This window comes from Oryctolagus cuniculus, chromosome 7 (assembly GCF_051225735.1).
Source record: "Oryctolagus cuniculus isolate XC-2025 breed Fujian yellow rabbit chromosome 7, ASM5122573v1, whole genome shotgun sequence".
NCBI classification, from domain to species: domain Eukaryota; kingdom Metazoa; phylum Chordata; class Mammalia; order Lagomorpha; family Leporidae; genus Oryctolagus; species Oryctolagus cuniculus.
The window spans coordinates 23,408,061-23,428,545 of NC_142873.1; the positions used below are offsets into that span (position 1 = coordinate 23,408,061).

The following is a 20,485-nucleotide window of genomic DNA, read 5'->3' on the forward strand; positions in this document are numbered from 1 at the left end:
CCCGGTTGCCCCTCTTCCAGGCCAGCTCTCTGCTGTGGCCAGGGAGTGCAGTGGAGGATGGCCCAAGTGCTTGGGCCCTGCACCCCATGGGAGACCAGGATAAGTACCTGGCTCCTGCCATCGGATCAGCGTGGTGCGCCGGCTGCAGCGCGCTGGCCGTGGCGACCATTGGAGGTGAACCAACGGCAAAAGGAAGACCTTTCTCTCTCTCTCTCTCTCTCACTGTCCATTCTGCCTGTCAAAAAAAAAATTAAAAAAAAAAGAGTGTTAATTGTTAAATTAACAACAGGGGTCACTGTGAACTTACTTCCCATGCAGGACCTCTGTCCTCAGTGAGTTGTATTATGAGAAATAACTGCAAAAATTGTTCTCTAATAGTTCGCGTGTGTTTTCAAATTGTTGAAGTATTTACTTAGTTTAAGAGTTGGTCTTCTGTTCACAAAGTTAATTTAAAATGAATCTTAATATAGAATGGGACTGGAAATGGGAGAGGAAGGAGGAGTAGGATGGGTGTGGAAGTGGGAGAGGGGGTATAGTGGGAAGAGTCACTATATTCCTAAAGTTGTACTTAACGAAGTTTTTACCCCTTTAAAGAAGGTTTCTTTGGGGGAAAATATTAATTAGAATATGATTCAAAGATTTTAACAGGCATCTCATCAAAGAAGATATATAGATGGCAAACATGTATATGAAAAGATGCAGCATATCAAATGTCATTAGGGAAGTGCACATTAAAACAATAACAAGATACCACCATACGTCCAGTAGAATAGCCAAACTACACAAAAATGACAATACCAAATCCTGTCAAGGATGGGACTCAGTGGGGTCTGCCATTAATTAATGATAGGAATGTAAAACGGCTGAGACACTTTGGAAAGCAGTCTTGCAATTTTTTTATAAAAGTAAACACAGTCTTACCATAGGACTAGCAGTCACATTCCTTGCCATGTACCCAATGGAGTTGCAGACTGTGTCCACATTAGGACCTGCACACATATGTCATGGAGGCTTTGTTCATGATTGCCAAACCATTTTCAATGCAGGGAAGGAGGGAGAGAGAGAAAGAGAGAGAGAGAGAGAGAGAGAGAGAGAGAGACCTTCTATTTGCTTGTTCATGCTGCAGCTACTGAGGCTGGACCAGGTTGAAGCCAGGTGCCTGGAACTCAATCCACGCATCATCATGTGGTTAGCAGGGACCCTAGTACTTGAGCAACTATCTGCTGCCTCTGTGATGCACAAACATTAGCAGGAAGCTCGGTCACAGGCAGGGTGAAGTCTTGAACCCAGGCATTTCAATATGGGGTGGTGGCATCTCAGGCAGCATCTTAAGTGCTATGCCAAACACCTACCCCATCCTATGTTTAACAGCCAGAAGAGCCTTCCTTTTCTCTAAGGATGAAGAGACTCTGCATGTGACGTCCTCGCAGGCAGGACCACTGTGACGGCATTGTCCAGACAAGTGCCCCATCATGGGTTCCTGTCAGGATTCCTCCCTGGAAAATAAGACTTTCTGGAGATTATTTTATAGGAAAATATCTGAAATGAAAAGGGCAACTGGAGGTATGATAAGTGACCAAAGGCTAGCAGATAGGCTTCAGAAACCCAAAAAGTTTTCTGTCTGAGGTTATAGCTCTTTTTAGAACCAAGACATCAGTGACATAGGGATCTTCTGAAAACATCACCCTAGTCCAAAGCAGGGGATGCAGTTTGTGTTGGAAATCTTGCATGGCCACTCCTTCACTGGTGAGGGTTTCTGTCTCTTTAAGTCCTCACCATCGTGCCCTTCCTGAGCTCTAAGCCCTGAGTCTGAGCGACTTCCTCTGTGTGTGGGGGAGGAAGGAGCCTGCTGCATTCGCTGAAGGGAACACAGCAGATAAGGGTTTTCTCAGAGTCCAGTCCAGGACTCGTCTCCGGGAAAGGTGAGCCTGATCCAGGGAAGGGAGGTGGCTGGGGGCTTGGGGCTGGAACTAGTACAGCAGGAAGCCGTCAGTGTCTGAAGGTGTTGCTCAAATGGAACTGGTTGAGTGAGCACCTCCAATCTAGAGAGGGGAGAAGGGAGTGTGATCTAGAAGGAATAACTGCATGCTTCCAGGATGACAAAGATGCTCGGGTTTTCAAACGGACTAGATTTGGAAGAAGTGGTAAGCATTTTCACCGGCTCTGGAATGCACACATCCTTACTTTTGGACTAAATCCTTTCTCCTTCCCTTCTCCCCCTGTTCATCATTGACAAGGGCTTCTTGCTTCAGCTAAATTCTTGCTCTAACTAGCACAAATATACCAGCTGTTTTGTTTTGTTCTGGTGTAAATTATGAGAGTCTGACAATTTCTTGTTTCAGAATAGTTTCAGATTTATAAAACAAAAACCGTGAAGTAGTATGAATAGTTCCCATATACTCCATACGGAACTTCTCCTATTTTTAACAACTTGATATATTTTCCACAATAAATAAACCAGGATAAGATTCACCTATTATTAACATCTATTATTGGTACAACTTATTTGTCAAAATTAATGAACAGTGCTCAGCTTCCCCTGCTTTTAAATACAAACTTCCTCTATTTCCCCAACCACTCCCAACCTCTAGTTATCACCACTCTGTGTTCAGACTGAGGGAGAACAAGCAGTATTTGTCTTTCCATGTCTGCCCACACTACTTAACATGCCCTCCAGAGTCATCCATTTTCTGCAATAATACGATTTCATTATTTTTGTTCCTTAATATTGTTCCATTATGTTTATATGCAGCATTAACTTAATCATTTCATTTGATGATGGGCCCATTGGTTGATTCCATATCTTGGCTATTGTGAATAGCGTTGCAATAAACATAGTGGAGAAGCTATCTCTTTAATATGATGTATTTATGTCTTTTGGATATATACCCAAAGAGGGATTATTGGATAATACAGCTACTCTTTTTCTAGTTTTTAAAGAAATTTCTATACTGCTTTCCATAGTGACTGCTAATTTATAGTTCCACCAACAACATGTAAAATTTCCTCTTTCTCCACATCCTCACCAGCAATTGTTACTTTCTGTTTTCTTAATAACAACATTATAACACGGGTGAGATGCTATTTCATTGTGGTTTTAATCCCTGGAAGCTATTGCATTAAATATTTTTTTTTTTTTTACAAACTTGCTGGTCATTTGTATCTCTTCATCTGAGAACCTTGCATTCAGGTCCTTTGCTCATTTCTTAACTGGATTACTTCTTTGGGGGTTTTTGAGTTTCTGATATATTTTGGATATTAATCATTTCTCTGAAAAGTAGCTTGCAAACATTCTCTCCCATTCTGTTGGATATCTCTTCAGTCTATTTATTGTTTCCTTGGCTGTGTAAAGGTTTCCGTGTTTGAAATAATCCCCCTTTGTCTAGTTTTGCTTTTTGCTTGCACTTTTGGAGTTTTATCCAAGAAATCAATGTGTCCATCAATATGCTTAAGTATTTCCTCTGTGTTTTCTTCTAGCAATTTCATAGTTTCATGTTTCACACTTAGGTCTTGATCCATTTTGAGTTGCTTTTTATAAATGGTGAAGGGCAGGGATCCAGTTTCATTCTTTTTCAATCTGTGTCTGTCCAGTTTTGCCTTGACACAATGTTGAGAAGACTGTTCTTTCTCCAATGGATGTTCTTAGAATACTTGCCAAAAATCAATTAGCTACAATTGGCCATATTCACATGTATTAATTTCTAGTCTCTATTCTGTTGCATTGATCTATATATGTCTGAATTATTGAATTAATGAACCATACCCAGCAAAAGTCCTTCTACAGCTAATTTATTGAGAATTCCTAATAGTTTCTTATGATCCTTTGTAGTGCTGTGATGTGATGTCTTACTTTTTTATTTTTAATTTTTTTCTTTTTGACATTTATTTAATAAATATAAATTTCCAAAGTACAACTTTTGAATTATAGCAGCTTTCCCGACCAATAACCTGCCTCCCACCCACAACCATCCCATTTCCCAATTCCTCTCCCATCCCATTCTTCATCATGATTCATTTTCAATTATATTTATATACAGAAGATTAACTTAGTATATACTAAGTAACGATTTTGAAAGATGTCTAATTTTTTATCTCTGATTTTATTTATTTATTTTTTCTAGTCTCACTAAATTATTAGGGTCTATTTTGCTAGTTTCACTAAAGTTTTATGTGTTTATAAGCAAGAACAAATGAAACCCAAAATTAGCAGGAGGCAAGAAATAATAAGAATCAGAGCAGAAATAAATGAAATTAAAACTAAACAAAAAATCAACAAAATGAAAATCTGTTATTTGACCAGTTTATTGATTCTACATGCAAAGTATTTGATCACATAGTCCAAACAGTGAATTTTAGCAGAATTAATTAGTAGTGACAAAATTCACCTGATTCTGTCTCGCCACCTGCCCCTTCCTAAAACTATACATGTAGATGTTAAGAAGCTTGCAGGCAGAGGCTGGGTCCTGCCATCGGTGTCACGGTGGTGTCACCTTGGTTGGTCTTTGCCTGATGCACTCCATCAACTGGACAGATGAGTAAATGAATGAATGAGCTGTGTTTGGGACTGTTTCAGGGAAGCATGGGAGGTCGGAGGATGGTGAGAGATGAAGAGAGCGCCTATGGTAAGGAACCAACTCTGCAACTCATCCTTGCCCCTACCCCAGGTGTGAGCTTAGGGAAATAGGGGAAAAGGGGCTTCCCTGAGATTGAGCAGGGGCAAATCCCAGAGACATCCAAGGCCTGGGGCAAAACAGCAAGAGTCTGGGGTCTGCACTGTAGCTGGATCTCTGTCCCACCCCTCCTCTGAGATGCCCAGTCCTCTGACCAGCCTGCACCCTCATTCCTAAGAAATAAAGGGAGGTGAATAAACCAGCTGTGATCACCACAGAAGAGGTCAAAGAGGATATAATCATACACTGTGATAAACACCAGTTACCAGGTGCACTGTGTTAGTGGGGGCATGAGGGAAACCCCAATTCAGAAGGAAAACCAGGGTACACCCCCCACCAAGAGCTCAACGTCTATAAGCAGATGACTGAACTAAAGGTTTGGTTAAAAGGGGGAACGTTCAAATCTCATTCTCTTTTGTTCTAAAGACAGTTTTTTGTCCTGAAGGGAGCTCTGGGTTGACTGCCATGAGACTGTGAATCCTTTGCTCTCCCAGGTTTGGAAGAGGACAGCCAGTCCTGCCAGGTGCCCAGGCTGAGGCTCGTCTTGGTTGGGAGGACAGGAGTCGGGAAGAGCGCCACGGGGAACAGTATCCTGGGCCAGAGAAGGTTCCTCTCCAGGCTTGAGAGCTCGGCGGTCACCAGAACCTGCTCCATGGCCAGCTGCAGGCGGGCCAGGTGGCACGTGGACGTCATCGACACCCCAGACATTTTCCACTCCCAAGTCCCCAGAACAGACCCAGGAGGTTTGGAGAGAGGTCGCTGCTACCTGCTCTCAGCCCCAGGGCCCCATGCGCTGCTCCTGGTGACCCAGCTGGGCCGCTACACGGCCCAGGACCAGGAGGCGGTGAGGAAGGTGAAGGAGATGTTCGGGGAGGGCGTGATGGCTTGGACAGTCGTGGTCTTCACCAGGAAGGAGGACCTGGCCGGGGGCTGCCTCCAGGACTATGTGCGCTGCACAGAGAATCGGGCTCTGCGGGAACTGGCGGCCGAGTGCGGGGGCAGAATCTGCGCCTTTGACAACCGAGCCACCGGCCGTGAGCAGGAGGCCCAGGTGCAGCAGCTGCTGGGCCTGGTGGAGCGCCTGGTCAGGGAGAACGGAGGTGCCCACTACACCAACGAGGAGTACGGTGTGCTGCAGGCCCTGCACTGGGCCAGCCCCGAGGAGCGTCTCCGAAGGGTGGCAGAGAAGGTGGCGGCCCGCATGCAGAGGTCCAGGGGCTCCTGGCTGCTGGCCCGGCTGTGGGAGTGGCAAAAGTTGCTCAGGAACCACTGGAGACTGGGCCTGGCCCTCCTCCTGGGGGGTGCCTGTCTGCTCTACTTGCTGTTCTACAGGCACCAGCCTGAGCCCTCGGCTGAGGTCCATTCTGATTGACAGATTGACCAGGTCACTTGCTGGTCTCATTGCTCCGTCTCTGTTGCTTGGTGTTCTGTACCAGGGCCCACGCTGACCCCTCCTTTCCCTCCACACCCATAAACTTCCAGCTGGAGAGTCGTGTCCTGGCCCCCTCCCAGCCAAAGCCTTTCCTGGGACCTGGCCCTCCCTGTGCTGGCCCCTTGCTGCAGCTAAAACGACCACTCTCACTCTTGCCTATTTTCCTGACACCAGATTGCCTTTCCCTGCCATCAGTCATCTTCTCTCCTGAATACAGATGAGGAATGTTTGTCCTCTCAGGCCCCATGTATCCCACAGGGACAAAGCCAAGGACCAAGACAAAGAGAAACCTAGCACCCTCGTGTTTATTTGAATTGAATACGTTAATTCCAAAAATAAATGCACTGTGGGATCACATTGTCTTAAAGGACGTCAGTAATTGTGGATGTTTGTTCAGAGCCTCATGTGCCCGCTGAACAAGGCACTCTGCTGTGTCTTTCCCAACCCCTTCTGCCTGCACATGCACACACATCCACATATGCATCTTTTGGTGTGCAGTCGTAGGAAGGGAATACACAGCAATGGAACTTTCCTTTTCTCCCAGTAGGGGAGTGTGTCCCCACTATCCTTATTCTGATCTCCCAGCAACTTGAGAGCAGAGAATTCTGCAGATCCAAGGAGGTTAAAAACTCAACTCCCAGTAGCCACTGAGGGCCTACAGAGTGTCTGCTTCCCAGGAGAGGTTTTCTCATTGGCTTATGGGCTCACAGTTCAGTTATGCAAGAATAGTAAATCCTGGAGCGCTTTAAACTGAGATAAATCAAAACATTCAAGAGATTTGGAAAAGCTTTCACTTCTATTTTGAATCTCCAAAGGTGGGAGGGCACCAATCCGGTGTTTGTGGGCTGAGAGCTGGAGACAGGACTCTGGGCTCTGGAGTCACCTGCTTCTGTCCCATGTGTGTGTGGGGGAGTGTGCTCTCTGCTCCAAATCAGGTGTCTATTGCTCCTCCCTATTCATCTGGCCATGTTTGCTTTGTACCCAGCACCACCACCCTCACAGACAGACCTCCAGTCATCCCTAATCCTGCTGGGTAACTGCAGGTCCCTCCCTGTAGTGTCCCTTGCCTGCTATCTCCACATCCAGAGCTCCTCAGATGATCTCTGCAGAGACATGCAAAGAGGGGAAATATCCACATAACTGAGCCTCCACTGGAGAGGGAGGCTCATACGTCCCTCATGTGTGAAGCTCTCACATGTGGTACTAACGGAACGCCAAGGCCATGTGATGAGACTGCACATTTCTTCGGTAGCAGAGACCAGGTTAGTTTAAGGAATTGTAAACAGATCCCAGCAGAAGCTCTGATAGGGAATCTTGATTTGATTTGTTCATTTTCCAATATATGCTTAGGGCAGACATTTGGAGTAGTTGTTAGCACACTGTTTGGGACATCCTCATTCCACTCCAGAGAGTCTGGGTTTGAATCCTGGCTTCACTGCCAGTCCAGCTTCCTACTGTTGCACACCCTGGGGGCAGCAGGTGATGACTTGTGTACTTGAGTCCCTGCCACAATGAGATACCCCAACTGGATTCTGGGCTACTAGATTTGTCCAGGTTCAGCAATAGCTGTTGCAGGCATCTGGAGAGTGAACCAGCAGATGGGAGACATCTCTCTTCTCTCTCTCTGTAGTAAATAAAAATAAGTAAATTAATAAAGCCTTATTTTTTTAAAAGAAGTTCTATGACTGTCATAAAATAATTATTTGTCTACATACATGTATGCACACACATGCACACACACATAGACACTTGTAGTGAACAAGCAGAGAAAACTCTGCCAAGGGCACTCTGCTGATCACTGATGAAAATAAAAGGGGCCAGCTGGCGCCGTGGCTCACTAGGCTAATCCTCCACCTTGTGGTGCTGGCACATCGGGTTCTAGTCCCGGTCGGGGCACCGGCTTCTGTTCCGGTTGCCCCTCTTCCAGGCCAGCTCTCTGCTGTGGCCAGGGAGTGCAGTGGAGGATGGCCCAAGTACTTGGGCCCTGCACCCCATGGGAGACCAGGATAAGTACCTGGCTCCTGCCTTCGGATCAGCGCGGTGCGCCGACTGCAATGTGCTGGCCGTGGCGGCCATTGGAGGTGAACCAACGGCAAAGGAAGACCTTTCTCTCTGTCTTTCTCTCTCTCTCTCACTGTCCACTCTGCCTGTAAAAAAAAAAAAAAAAGAAAAAGAAAATAAATGGGTCCAATGTGTCACAGTGAGTAAAGCTGTCACTAGCAAGGCCGGCATCCCATATGAGCGCTGTTTGAGTTCTGGTTGTTCTACTTCTGATCCAGCTCTCTTAATGCACTAGGGAAAGCAGTGGAAGATGGCTCAAGTCCTTGGCCCCTGCACCCACATAGGAGACACAGAATAAGCTCCTGGCTCTGGCTCCTGGCTTTGGCCAGGCCCTGCCACAGCCATTGGAGTTGTTTGGGGAGTGAATCAGCAGATGGAAAACTCTCTCTCTCTCTCTCTCTCTCTCTCTCTCTCTCTCTCTCTCCCTTTCTCTCCCTCTCTCTTCCCCTCTCTTCCTCTATCTTTCCCTCTCTTCCTCTCTCTTTCCTGTTCTTCTCTCTCTGTAGCTCTGCCTTTCAAAAAAATAAAAATATGTATTAAAAAATACTGAAAAAAGGTAGCACCATTTCTGGTGTAAGCAGTGGGAGGTTTTAATCCTTGACTCAAACCAAGTGAGAACTGTTTGATTCCTGCTGGTCAGTTGTGTGAAGTAGAGATTTTTCAAGGGTCAGTGACTGAGCTGGTTGGAATATGGGAAGAGCACTTAGGGGTCCTAGAGGGTAAGGCAATTGTCTGGCTCAACCCTCATCCAGCTGAGTTCAGGACACAGTGGAGGAGAAAAGTGTTTTCCAGTCAATATCTTACATGGCAGTCTGTGTACATGAGGGTTATAAGAAAAAATGTATAAAAGATGCCATGAAGACAGAGAGAGAAATCTCCCATCCACTGATTCACTCCCCAAATGGTTGCAATGGCTGTGGCTGGGCCAGGCTGAAGCCAGGAGCCAGGGGCTTCCTTCAGGGCTCTCACATGGGTTCAGGGGCCCCAAAACTTGGGCCATCATCTGCTGTTTTCACAGTCATGTTTGCTGGGTGCTGGATCAGAAGTAGAGCAGCTAGAACTTGAACTGTCTCCCATACAGGATGCTGGGGTCACAGGCAGTAGCTTCATCCAGTATGCCACAATACCAGCCCCAAAACTATAACATTTTTTCATACTTGTAGCAAGAATCACTAGCCAACTCCCTTCATCAGGTCAGGGATCCTTGTGGTGTTAGCAAAAAAAAAAAAAAAAAAAAAGCTTTCTTCTCATGTAGCACACTACCTACACTTCTTTTTAAAAGAAAATTATTTATTTATTTGAAAGGCAGAGTTACACAGATTAGAAGGAGAGGCAGAGAGAAAGAGAGAGAGAGAGAGAGAGAGGTCTTCCATCTGTTGTTTCACTCCTCAACTGGCCTCAATGGTCAGAGTGCACCAATTCGAAACCAGGAGCCTGGAGCTTCCTCTGGGTCTCCCACATGGATGCAGGGACCCTGGGCCATCTTCTAACTGCTTTCCCAGGCCATAGCAGAGAGCTGAATGGGAAGTGGAGCAGCCAGGAATCGAACCAGACCTTATATGGGTTGCTGGCATTACAGGTGGTGGATTTACCTGCCATACCACATCGCCAGCCCCATACTACCTACACTTCTGAGTTCACTGGCCAAACAGTGGCCTCAACTCTAAGCTCTAGCAGTGTGCACAGTTATAATATTATGAAAATACAATTCATATATATATATATCCTTGTATAACATGGTGTTTTGAGTTATGTATGCTGGAAAATAATCACCAATGTTAAACTAATTATCATATCTCTCACCTCACACAGTTTTCTTTTTATTAAAGTGGTGAGAGTACTTAAGTTCTTCACCCTTAGTAAGTTTCAGTCTTAGTTATTAGTTCCATACCATACCGGGATGGTTACACTTTTTAAAAAGATTAAAGTAACTTAAATGAGATAATGACAGAATTTCAGTGCTACTACTCTCCTTTCATTAATTTGCAGCATAAAGGCAAAACTTTTAGGAGCTAGTGTATAGATTATTTGAAAAAGGAAAATATAAGAGTATAATTATCTCTTTTTATTGGACGACTGTCAGATCCATTCAATGGATTTATCCCACCTATTTCGCAAGAGTTGAAAGTGTTTATGCTCTGTAATGCTAATAAAATCTTTAATTGTGGGACATTTCTATGTGATTTGGTTTTGAATTTTGCTATTTTGCATTTTAAAAATGCAACATTAAAATATTCCTACGTAATAAAACTTCAAAATATATTATTTGGCTTCTCTGATCATTTGTAGAATATTATTGTCTTTAAAATGTCCCTTTTAACCAAGATTAATTGGGAAATAAAATAAGATAATGAATCCACAAAGCCTGTGGGTAGAATTTTGCAATTTCTATTAATAAAACTTGAATGATAAAAAAAAAGATTAAAGTAACAAGTGTTATTTGTGAGCGTGTGGAAAAATTTAATTCTTGTAAATTTCTGGTAGGGATGTGAAGTTGTGCAGCCACTATGGGAGATGATATTCTATTTCCTCAAAAATTAAACACAGAGTTCCCTGAGCTCAGTAATTCCACTGCTAGGCATAAATTCAAGAGAACAAAAGACGTATGTTCATATACAAACTTGTGTTCTCTTTTAAAAGATATATTGAAGTCCTAACCCCAGTACCTGTGAATTTGACTTATTTAGAAATCTGTCTTCTAGGCAGAATTGAGTTAAGGTCATTAGGATGGGTTTTGATCCAAATACAACCTTATTAGAGAAAGTAAATTTGGACTCAGATGCAGATTGTAACCTCCCCCTCTGACTTTCAAGTAGATGAAAATAATAAACATTTAAATTTCTGTGAGCTATCACCTCACCCCAGTTAGAATGACTGGTAAAGGTGTGAAGAAAAGGAAACCCATGCACATGGTTGATAAAAATGTAAATTAGTACAGCAATTGTGGAAACAGTGTGGAGCTTCTTTAAAAAATTAAAAATAAAAGTGCCATATGATCAGCTAAACCCACTACTCAGTATATATCCAAAGATAATTAAATTAGTCTGCCAAAAGTGCATCTGTGCCAGTGTATTTATTATAGTACTGTTTACAATACACAAAGACAGAAATAATCTAAGTATATATCCAAGGGTGAATGTATAAAGAAAATTTTGCACGTAGAATCCTGTTATCTGGGACAACAGGGATGGAACTAAGGGTCATTATTCCAAACGAGATAAGCTAGCACAAAAGAGAAGTGCCAAACCTTCTAATTCATATGAAGTCTAGAAATGTTGGTCTCATAGATGCTGAGAATAGAGTGGTGGCTACTAAAGGCTAGGGAAAGTAGGGGTAATGTAGAAATAGGGAAAGGCTTGTTAACAGATACTAATCTATAATTAGGTAGGAGGGAACTTCTAGTGTTCTATTTAACAGTAGGGTGACTAAGATAATGATTAGGCGCTGTATTTTCTTAAGATGTATTTGTTTAAAAGGCAGAGTTGAGAGAGAGGGAGAGAAAGAGAGAAAAATCTTCTATCCGCTGGTTCACTCCTACAGTGGCTGCAATGGCTGAAGATGAACCAATACAAAGCCAGGATCCCGGAGCTTCTTCCAGTATCCCACATGAATGCAGGGGCCAAGGACTTGGTTCATCCTCCACAACTTTCCCAGGCAGATTAGCAAGGAGCTGGATTGGAAGTGGAGCAACTGAGACTTGAACCAGTACACATATGGGATACTGGCAATGGAAGTGGCAGCTTAATCTGTTATGCCACAGCACTGGCCTCAGTACTGTATTTTTTTAACTTTTATTTAATAAATCTAAATTTTCAAAGTACAACTTTTGAATTATAGCAGCTTTTCCCCATATAACCTCACTCCCAGCTGCAATCATCCATCTCCCACTCCCTCTCCCATCTCATTCTTCATCAAGATTCATTTTCAATTATCTTTATTACAGAATATCAACTTAGTATATACTAAGTAAAAAATCAACAGACTGCACCCACACAGACAAACAAAGTATAGAGCACTGTTTGAGTACTAATTTTACCATTAATTCACATAGTACAACACATTAAGGACAGAGATCCTACTTGGGGAGTGGTGCACAGTGACTCCCATTGTTGATTTAACAATTAACACTCTTATTTATGACGTCAATAATCACCCGAAGCTCTTATCATGAGCTGCCAAGGCTATGGAAACCTCTTGAGTTCACCAACTTTGATCTTATTTAGATGAGGCCATTGTCAAAATGGAAGTACTATCCTCCCTTTAGAGAAAGGTACCTCCTTTTTTGATGGCCTATTCTTTCCACTGGGATCTCACTCACAGAGATCTTTCATTTAGGTCATTTTTTTTTTGCCATAGTGTCTTGACTTTCCATGCCTGAATAGTCTCATGGGCTTTTCAGCCAGATCCGAATGCTTTAAAGGCTGATTCTGAGCCCAGAGTGCTGTTTAGAGCATTTACCATTCTATGAGTCTGCTGTGTATCCTGCTTCCCATGTAGGATCATTCTCTCCTTTTAATTCTATCAATTATTATTTGCAGAAACTGGTCTTATTTATGTGATCCCTTTGACACTTAATCCTATCTTTTGATCAATTATGAAATGAAATTGATCACTTTGACTAGTAAGATGACATTGGTACATGTCACCTTGATGGGATTGAATTGGAATTCCCTGGCATGTTTCTAGCTCTACCATTAGGGGTAAGGCCGAGTGAACATATGCCAAACTGTATATCTCCTCCCTCTCTTACTCCCACTCATATTTAACAGAGATCACTTTTCAGTTAAATTTAAATTTAAATGCCTAAGAATAATTTTGTGTTAATTAAGGAGCAGCCAATCATATTAAGTAGAACAAAAACTACTAAAAGGAATAAAATACTAAGTTGTTCCTCGACAGTCAGAACAAGGGCTGATCAAGACACTATGTTTCTCATTGTGTATATTTCACTTCTACATGTTTCCTTTTAGGTGCTCATAGTTGTCACAGATATGGAGAATACATGACATTTTTTCCTTTGGGACAGGCTTATTTCACTCAGCATGATGTTTTCCATATTCTTCCATTTTGTTGCAAATTACCGGATTTCACTGTTTTTTACTGCTGTATAGTATTCCATAGAGTACATATCCCATAATTTCTTTATCCAGTCTTCTGTTAATGAGCTTTAGGTTGAATTCATGTCTTAGCTGTTGTGAATTGAGCTGCAATAAACATTGAGGTGCAGACAGCTCTTTTATTTGGCAATTTAAATCCTTTGGGTAAATTCCAAGGAGTGGGATGGCTAGGTCAAGTGGTAGGGCTATATTCAGATTTCTGTGCAATTACCAAACTGTCTTCTATAGTGGCTTTACCAGTTTGCATTCCAACCAAAAGTGGGCTAGTGTCCCTTTTTCTCCAAATCATCACCAGCCTCTGTTTTGAGTTGATTTCAGTATGTAAGCCATTCTAACCGGGGTGAGGTGAAGCCTCATTGTGGTTTTCATTTCCCTGATGGCTAGAGATCCTGACCACTTTTTCATGTGTCTGTTGGCCATTTGGATTTCCTCGCTTATTTTAAAATTTTTATTTAGTAAATATAAATTTCCAAAGTACAGCTTTTGGATTACAGTGGCTCCCCCCTCCCCCATAACTTCCCTCCAAACCCGCAACCCTCCCAGCTCCCGATTCCTCTCCCATTCCATTTACATCAAGATTCATTTTCAATTATCTTTATATACAAAAGATCAATTTAGTATATATTAAGTAAAGATTAAACTGTCTACACCCACACAGAAACACAAAGTATAAAGTACTATTTGAGTACTAGTCATAGCATTAATTCACAATGCACAACACATTAAGGACAGAGATCCAACATGGAGAGTAAGTGCACAGTGACTCCTGTTGTTGACTTAACAAATTGACAATCTTGTTTATGGCGTCAGTAATCACCCAAGGCTCTTGTCAAGAGTTGCCAAGGAAATGGAAGCCTTATGAGTTTGCCAACTCTGATCTTATTTAGACATTGTCATAGTCAAAGTGGAAGTTCTCTCCTCCCTTCAGAGAAAGTTACCTCCTTATTTGATGGCCTATTCTTTCCACTGGGATCTCACTCAAAGAGATCTTTCATTTAAGTTTTTTTTTTTTTTTTGCCAGAGTGTCTTGATTTCCATGCCTAAAATACTTTCATGGGCTCTTCAGTCAGATTTGAATGCCTCAAGGGCTGATTCTGAGGCCAGAGTGCTGCCATACTATGAGTCTGCTGTGTATCCCGCTTCCCATGTTGGATCGTTCTCTCATTTTTAATTCTTTCAGTTAGTATTAGCAGACACTAGTCTTGTTTATGTGATCCCTTTGACTCTTAATTCTTTCATTATGATGAATTGTGAACTGAACTGATTACTTTGACTAGTGAGATGGCATTGGTACATGCCACCTTGATGGGATTGAATTGGAATCCCCTGGCATGTTTCTAGCTCTACCGCATGGGGCAAGTCAGATTGAGCATGTCCCAAACTGTACATGTCCCTCTCTTATACCCACTCTTATATTTAACAGGGATCACTTTTCAGTTAAATTTAAACACCTAAGAGTAATTTTGTGTGAATTAAAGAGTTCAACCAATAGTATTAAACAGAACAAAAAAATACTAAAAGGGATAAAGTAGTGAGTTGTTCATCGACATCAGGACAGGGCTGATCAAATCATTGTTTCTCATAGTGTCCATTTCATTTAAACAGGTTTCCTTTAAGGTGCTCAGTTAGTCATTACCGGTTAGGGAGAACATATGATATTTGTCCCTTTGGGGCTGGCTTATTTCACTCAGCATGATGTTTTCCAGATTCCTCCATTTTGTTTCAAATTACCGGATTTCATTGTTTTTTTACTGCTGTATAGTATTCTATACAATACATGTCCCATAATTTCTTTATCCAGTCTACTGTTGATGGCCATTTAGGTTGAATTCATGTCTTAGCTATTGTGAATTGAGCTGCAATAAACATTGAGGTGAAGACAGAACTTTAATTTGCCAATTTAATTCCTTTGGGTAAATTCGAAGGAGTGGGTTGGCTGGGTCATATGGTATGGTTATATTCAGGTTTCTGAGGAATCTCCAGACTGCCTTCCATAGTGGCTTGACCAGTATATATTCCCATCAACAGTGGGTTAGTGTCCCGTTTTCCCCACATCCTCTCCAGCATCTGTTGTTGGTAGATTTCTCTATGTGAGCCATTCTAACTGGGGTGAGGTGAAACCTCATTGTGGTTTTTATTTGCATTTCTCTGATTGCTAGTGATCTTGAACATTTTTTCATATGCCTGTTGGCCATTTGGATTTCCTCTTTTGAAAAATATCTATTGAGGTCTTTAGCCCATCTCTTCAGTGGGTTTTTGTTTTGTTGTTGTGGAGTTTCTTGATCTCTTTGTAGATTCTGGTTATTAACCCTTTATCTGTTGCATAGTTTGCAAATATTTTTTCCCATTCTGTCGGTTGCCTCTTCACTTTCCTGATGGTTTCTTTTACAGTACAGAAATTTCTCAATTTGATGTAATCCCAAATGTTAATTTTGGCTTTGACTGCCTGTGCCTCTGGGGTCTTTTCCAAGAAGTCTTTGCCTGTGCCCATATCTTGTAGAGTTTCTCCAATGTTCTCTAATAATTTGTTGGTGTCGGGTCATAGATTTAGGTATTTAATCCATGTTGAGTGGATTTTTGTGTAAGGTGTATGGTAGTGGTCTTTCTTCATGATTCTGCTTGTGGAAATCCATTTTTCCCAGCACCATTTATTGAATAGACTGTCCTTGCTCCAGGAATTAGATTCAGATCCTTGATCAAAAATAAGTTGGCTGTAGATGTTTGGATTGATTTCTGGTGCTTCTATCTTCTTCCATTGGTCTATCCATCTGTTTCTGTACCAGTATCATGCTGTTTTGATTACAACTGCCCTGTAGTATGTCCTGAAATCTGGTATTGTGATCCCTCTAGGTTTGTTTTTGTTGAACAAGATTGCTCTATTTATTCAAGGTCTCCTGTGCCTCCATATGAATTTTAGCATCATTTCTTCCAGATCTGAGAAGAATGTCTTTGGTATTTTGATTGGTATCGCATTGAATCTATAAATTGCTTTTGGGAGAATGGACATTTTGATGATGTTGATTCTTCCAATCCATGAGCATGGAAGATTTTACCATTTTTTGGTAACCTCTTCTATTTCTTTCTTTAAGATTTTGTAATTCTCATCGTAGAGATCTTTAACGTCCTTGGTTAAGTTTATTCCAAGGTATTTGATTGTTTTGTGGCTATTGTGAATGGGATTGATCTTAGCAGTTCTTTCTCAGCCACGGCATTGTCTGTGTATACAAAGGCTGTTGATTTTTGTGCATTGATTTTATATCCTGCTACTTTGCCAAACTCTTCTATGAGTTCCAATAGTCTCTTAGTAGAGTTCTTTGGATCCCCTAAGTAAAGAATCATATCATCTGCAAAGAGGGATAGTTTGAGTTCTTCCTTCCGAATTTGTATCCCTTTAATTTCTTTTTCTTGCCTAATGGCTCTGGCTAAAACTTCCAGAACTATATTGAATAGCAGTGGTGAGAGTGGGCATCCCTGTCTGGTGCCAGATTTCAGTGGAAATGCTTCCAACTTTTCCCATTCAATAGAATGTTGGCCATGGGTTTTTCATAAATTCTTTGATTGTATTGAGGAATGTTCCTTCTATACCCAATTTGCTTAGAGTTTTCATCATGAAAGGGTGTTGAATTTTATTGAATGCTTTCTCTGCATCTATTCAGATAATCATATGGTTTTTCTTCTGCAGGTTTTTAATGTGGTGTATCACACTGACTAATTTGCGAATGTTGAACCATCTCTGCATACCAGGGATAAATCCCACTTGGTCAGGGTGAATGATCTTTCTGATGTGTTGCTGCATCCTATTAGCCAGAATTTTATTGATTTTTTTTTTGTGTCTATGATCATCAGTGATATTGGTCTGTAATTTTCTTTCAATGCTGCATCTTTCTCTGGCTTAGGGATTAAGGTGATGCCTGCTTCATAAAAAGTATTTGGGAGGATTCCCTCTTATTTGATTGTTCTGAATAGTTTGATAAGAGTTGGAGTCAGTTCTTCTTCAAATATCTGGTAGAAGTCAGCAGTGAATCCATCTGGTCCTGCTCTTTTCTTTGTTGGGAGGGCCTTTATTACTGATTTAATTTCTGTCTCAGTTATGGGTCTGTATAGGTTTTCTATGTCTTCCTGGTTCAATTTAGGTAGGTTGCATCTGTCCAGGAATCTATTCATTTCTCATAGAAATTTTCCACATTTGCTGGCATAAAACTCTTTGTAGTAATCTGATTATTCATTTATTTCTGTGGTGTCTGTTGTCACATTCCCTTTTTCATCTCTGATTTTATTGATTTGGGTCTTTTCTCTTATTTTTTTGTTAGTTGGACCAATGCCGTGTCAATTTTGTTTATTTTTTCAAAAAACCAGCTCTTCGTTTTGCTGATCATTTGTAATATTTTTTTGGATTCAATCCTGTTGATTTCTCCTGTGATTTGTATTATTTTTCTTCTCCTGCTAGTTTTGGGTCTGGTTTGCTTCAGTTTTTCTACATCCTTGAGATCCATTGAAAGTTCATTTTTCTGGTGCCTTTTCAATTTTTTGATGTAGGCACCTATTGCTAGAAACTTTCCTGTTAGCACTGCTTTTGCTGTATCCCATAAGTTTTGATATGCTGTGTTGTTATCCTCATTTACTTCCAGAAAGTTTTTGATTTCTCTTTTAATTTCTTCTATGACCCAGTGTTCGTTCAGGAGCATGTTGTTCAGTGTCCATGTGTTTGCATACTCTCTAGGGATTCCTAAGTTGCTAATTTCCAGCTTCATTCCACTGTGGTCTGAGAAGCTTCATGGTATGATTCTAATTCTTTTGAATTTGCTGAGACTTGCTTTATGGCCTAGTATGTGGTCAATTCCATGTACTGCTGAGAAGAATGTAAATTCTTTATGTGTAGGATGAAAAGTTTGTAGATATCTGTTAGATCCATTTGGGCTATAGTGTCGTTTGAATCTACTATTTCCTTGTTGATCTTCTGTCCAGTTGATCTGTCTATTTCTGAGAGTGGAGTATTGAAGCCCCCCAGGACTATTGTATTGGAGTCTAAGTCTCCCTTTAAGTCCCTTAACATATCTTTTAAATAAACTGGTGCCCTGCAATTATGTGTGTATATATTTATAATAGTTACATCTTCCTGTTGAATTGATCCCTTAATCATTATATACTGGCCTTCTTTGTCTCTGTTAACAGTTTTTTTTTTGTTAAAGTTTATTTTATCTGATATTAAATGGCTACACCAGTTCTTTATTAGTTTTTGATGGCATGGTATATCTTTTTCCAGCCTTTCACTTTCTGTCTGCGTGCATCTTTCTTGGAAATATGTGTTTCTTGTAAGCAGCAAATAGATGGGTTTTGTTCCTTAATCCATTCAGCCAGTCTGTGTCTTTTAAATGGAGAGTTGAGGCCATTAACGTTCAATGTGAGTACTGATAAGTGCTAACTTTGGCCTGCCATTTTCCCAAAGATATTTCTAATATATGCTTTGAACTTCCTGTGATCTTTTATTGGGAGGTTTTCTTCCTTTACCTTCTTTGGTATTGGTGGCCGTGTTTCTGTGTTTCTGTGTGTGACACATCTTTCAGCATCTTTTGCAGGGCTGTATGAGTGGTGACAAATTCTTTCCATTTCTGTTTGCTATCAAAAGTCTTTATTTCACCTTCATTCACAAATGAGAGATTTGCAGGATATAATATTCTGGACTAGCAGTTTTTCTCTCTTAGAACCTGGGCTATTCCCTCCTAGCCTGTAGGGTTTCTGATGTGAAGTCTGCTGCGAGTCTAATTGGAAATCCACTGAGAGTAATCTGACATTTCTCTCTTGCACATGTTAGAATCTTGTCTTTATGTTTCACTGTGATGAGTTTGATTACAACGTGTCGTGGTGAGGCTCTTTTGGTCATGTTTGTTGTGGGTCCTATGAGCTTCCTGTATTTGGGTGTCTCTGTCCTTCTCTAAACCTAGGAAGCTTTCTGCTAGTATCTCACTAAAAAGGTCTTCTAAAACTTTCTCTATCTCCATGCCTTCAGGAACTCCTAGAACTCAAATCTTGCGTTTTTTTAGTAGTTTTATGTAGATTCCCAACAATAGATTTTAGATTTCTAATTTTCTCTTCTTTTCTTTGGTTTGACTGTATACTTTCCTGTCCTCTGTCTTTTAAGTCCGATATTCTCCCTTCTGCTTAACTGATTCTGTTTTTAAGACTCTCAAATCCCTTTGTTATTTGATCTATTGAATTCTTCATTTCATTTTGATTGCTCTTCAATATCACTATTTCATGTTCTACTAGATTCTTCATTTAACTTTGATTCTTCCTTAAAGTTTCATTTTCATGAGAGAGATTTTCTATCCTGTCCAGTAAGGATTTCTGAAGTTCAAGAATTTGTTTTTGAGAACTTCTAAATGTTCTTATGAATTTTTTGAAATCTGTATCTTGTATTTCTTCTATCTCATCATCTTCATAATCTTGAATTGGAGTGTCATGTTCATTTGTGGGTGTCATAATATTCTTGATTCCTTGGTTTCTGCATTTGTTGCTTGGCATTATGGAGATATTCTTTGGTTTCTTCTTTTTTTTTCCTCGCTGTGGTGGCTTTTATGATTATACTATGACTCTAGGTTAAGTGGACTGTCTGCTTTTGGTGGATCTTTAGAGGCTTGTGATGGGTGTGGCCAGAGAGCTCTGTTCAGTTCTTCCGGGATAAGGGTGTGCCAAAGGTGACATACCCAGGTTTGGCATGGTAAATCAATCTCTCTCTCTCTCTCTCTCTCTCTCTCTCTCTCTTTATTCAGAAGGGAAATAATTCCACACAGCTTAGCTATTCTCCTTGAAGGCAATCAGTGTCTGAGCACTGGCCCCCGTGGGTATAATATTTGTCTGCTCTGTCCAAAGGACCACACAAAGAATCTGTGTAGTACTCAATGTAAGCTCAGATTCCCCTGCAAGCTACCACCAGGTTGCCAAGGTTACCGAGTTTGTGGCATCTCCAACCGAGAGTCCATGTTAGGCACTCTGTGAGTTGTCCCACACACCCTCCGTTTTTTTTTTTTTTTCACAGTCCCAGTTCATAAACTTCACACATTCACTAGGTCGTAACCTGTTGTTTATCTCCACCAGAGTCAGGTTTTTCTGCTTGGTTGAGGGCGGGCACAGCCCTGAGCCAGGGCAGCTGTTACGTATGTCCAAAATGGCACCTGCTCTTGGCTTGCTCACCTTTGTAAGGTGGG

At 41.3% G+C, this 20,485-nt stretch overlaps 1 protein-coding gene across 2 annotated transcripts; it reads left to right on the forward strand.

Moving 5' to 3' along the window:
- Nucleotides 1-1,851: 1,851 nt before the first annotated feature.
- On the forward strand, nucleotides 1,852-6,469 carry LOC100342498 (GTPase IMAP family member 1). Of its 2 annotated transcripts, none has more exons than XM_002722510.6 (3): nucleotides 1,852-2,144; nucleotides 4,574-4,622; nucleotides 5,165-6,469. In XM_002722510.6, the coding sequence occupies exons 1-3, from the start codon at nucleotides 2,097-2,099 to the stop codon at nucleotides 6,040-6,042; spliced, it is 975 nt and encodes a 324-aa protein (XP_002722556.5). In that variant the 5' UTR covers nucleotides 1,852-2,096; the 3' UTR covers nucleotides 6,043-6,469. The 2 variants fall into 2 exon arrangements, with proteins under 2 accessions (XP_002722556.5, XP_008248296.3); XM_008250074.5 differs by having other exon boundaries at nucleotides 1,852-1,922.
- The last annotated feature ends 14,016 nt before the right edge of the window (nucleotides 6,470-20,485 follow it).

Coding starts and splice junctions, on each gene's coding strand:
- LOC100342498 (XM_002722510.6), top strand. CDS start 2,097: ATGACAAAGATGCTCGGGTTTTCAAACGGACTAGATTTGGAAGAAGTG. Junction 2,145..4,573: donor GACTAGATTTGGAAGAAGTG/GTAAGCATTTTC, acceptor GGACTGTTTCAG/GGAAGCATGGGAGGTCGGAG. Junction 4,623..5,164: donor AGATGAAGAGAGCGCCTATG/GTAAGGAACCAA, acceptor TTGCTCTCCCAG/GTTTGGAAGAGGACAGCCAG.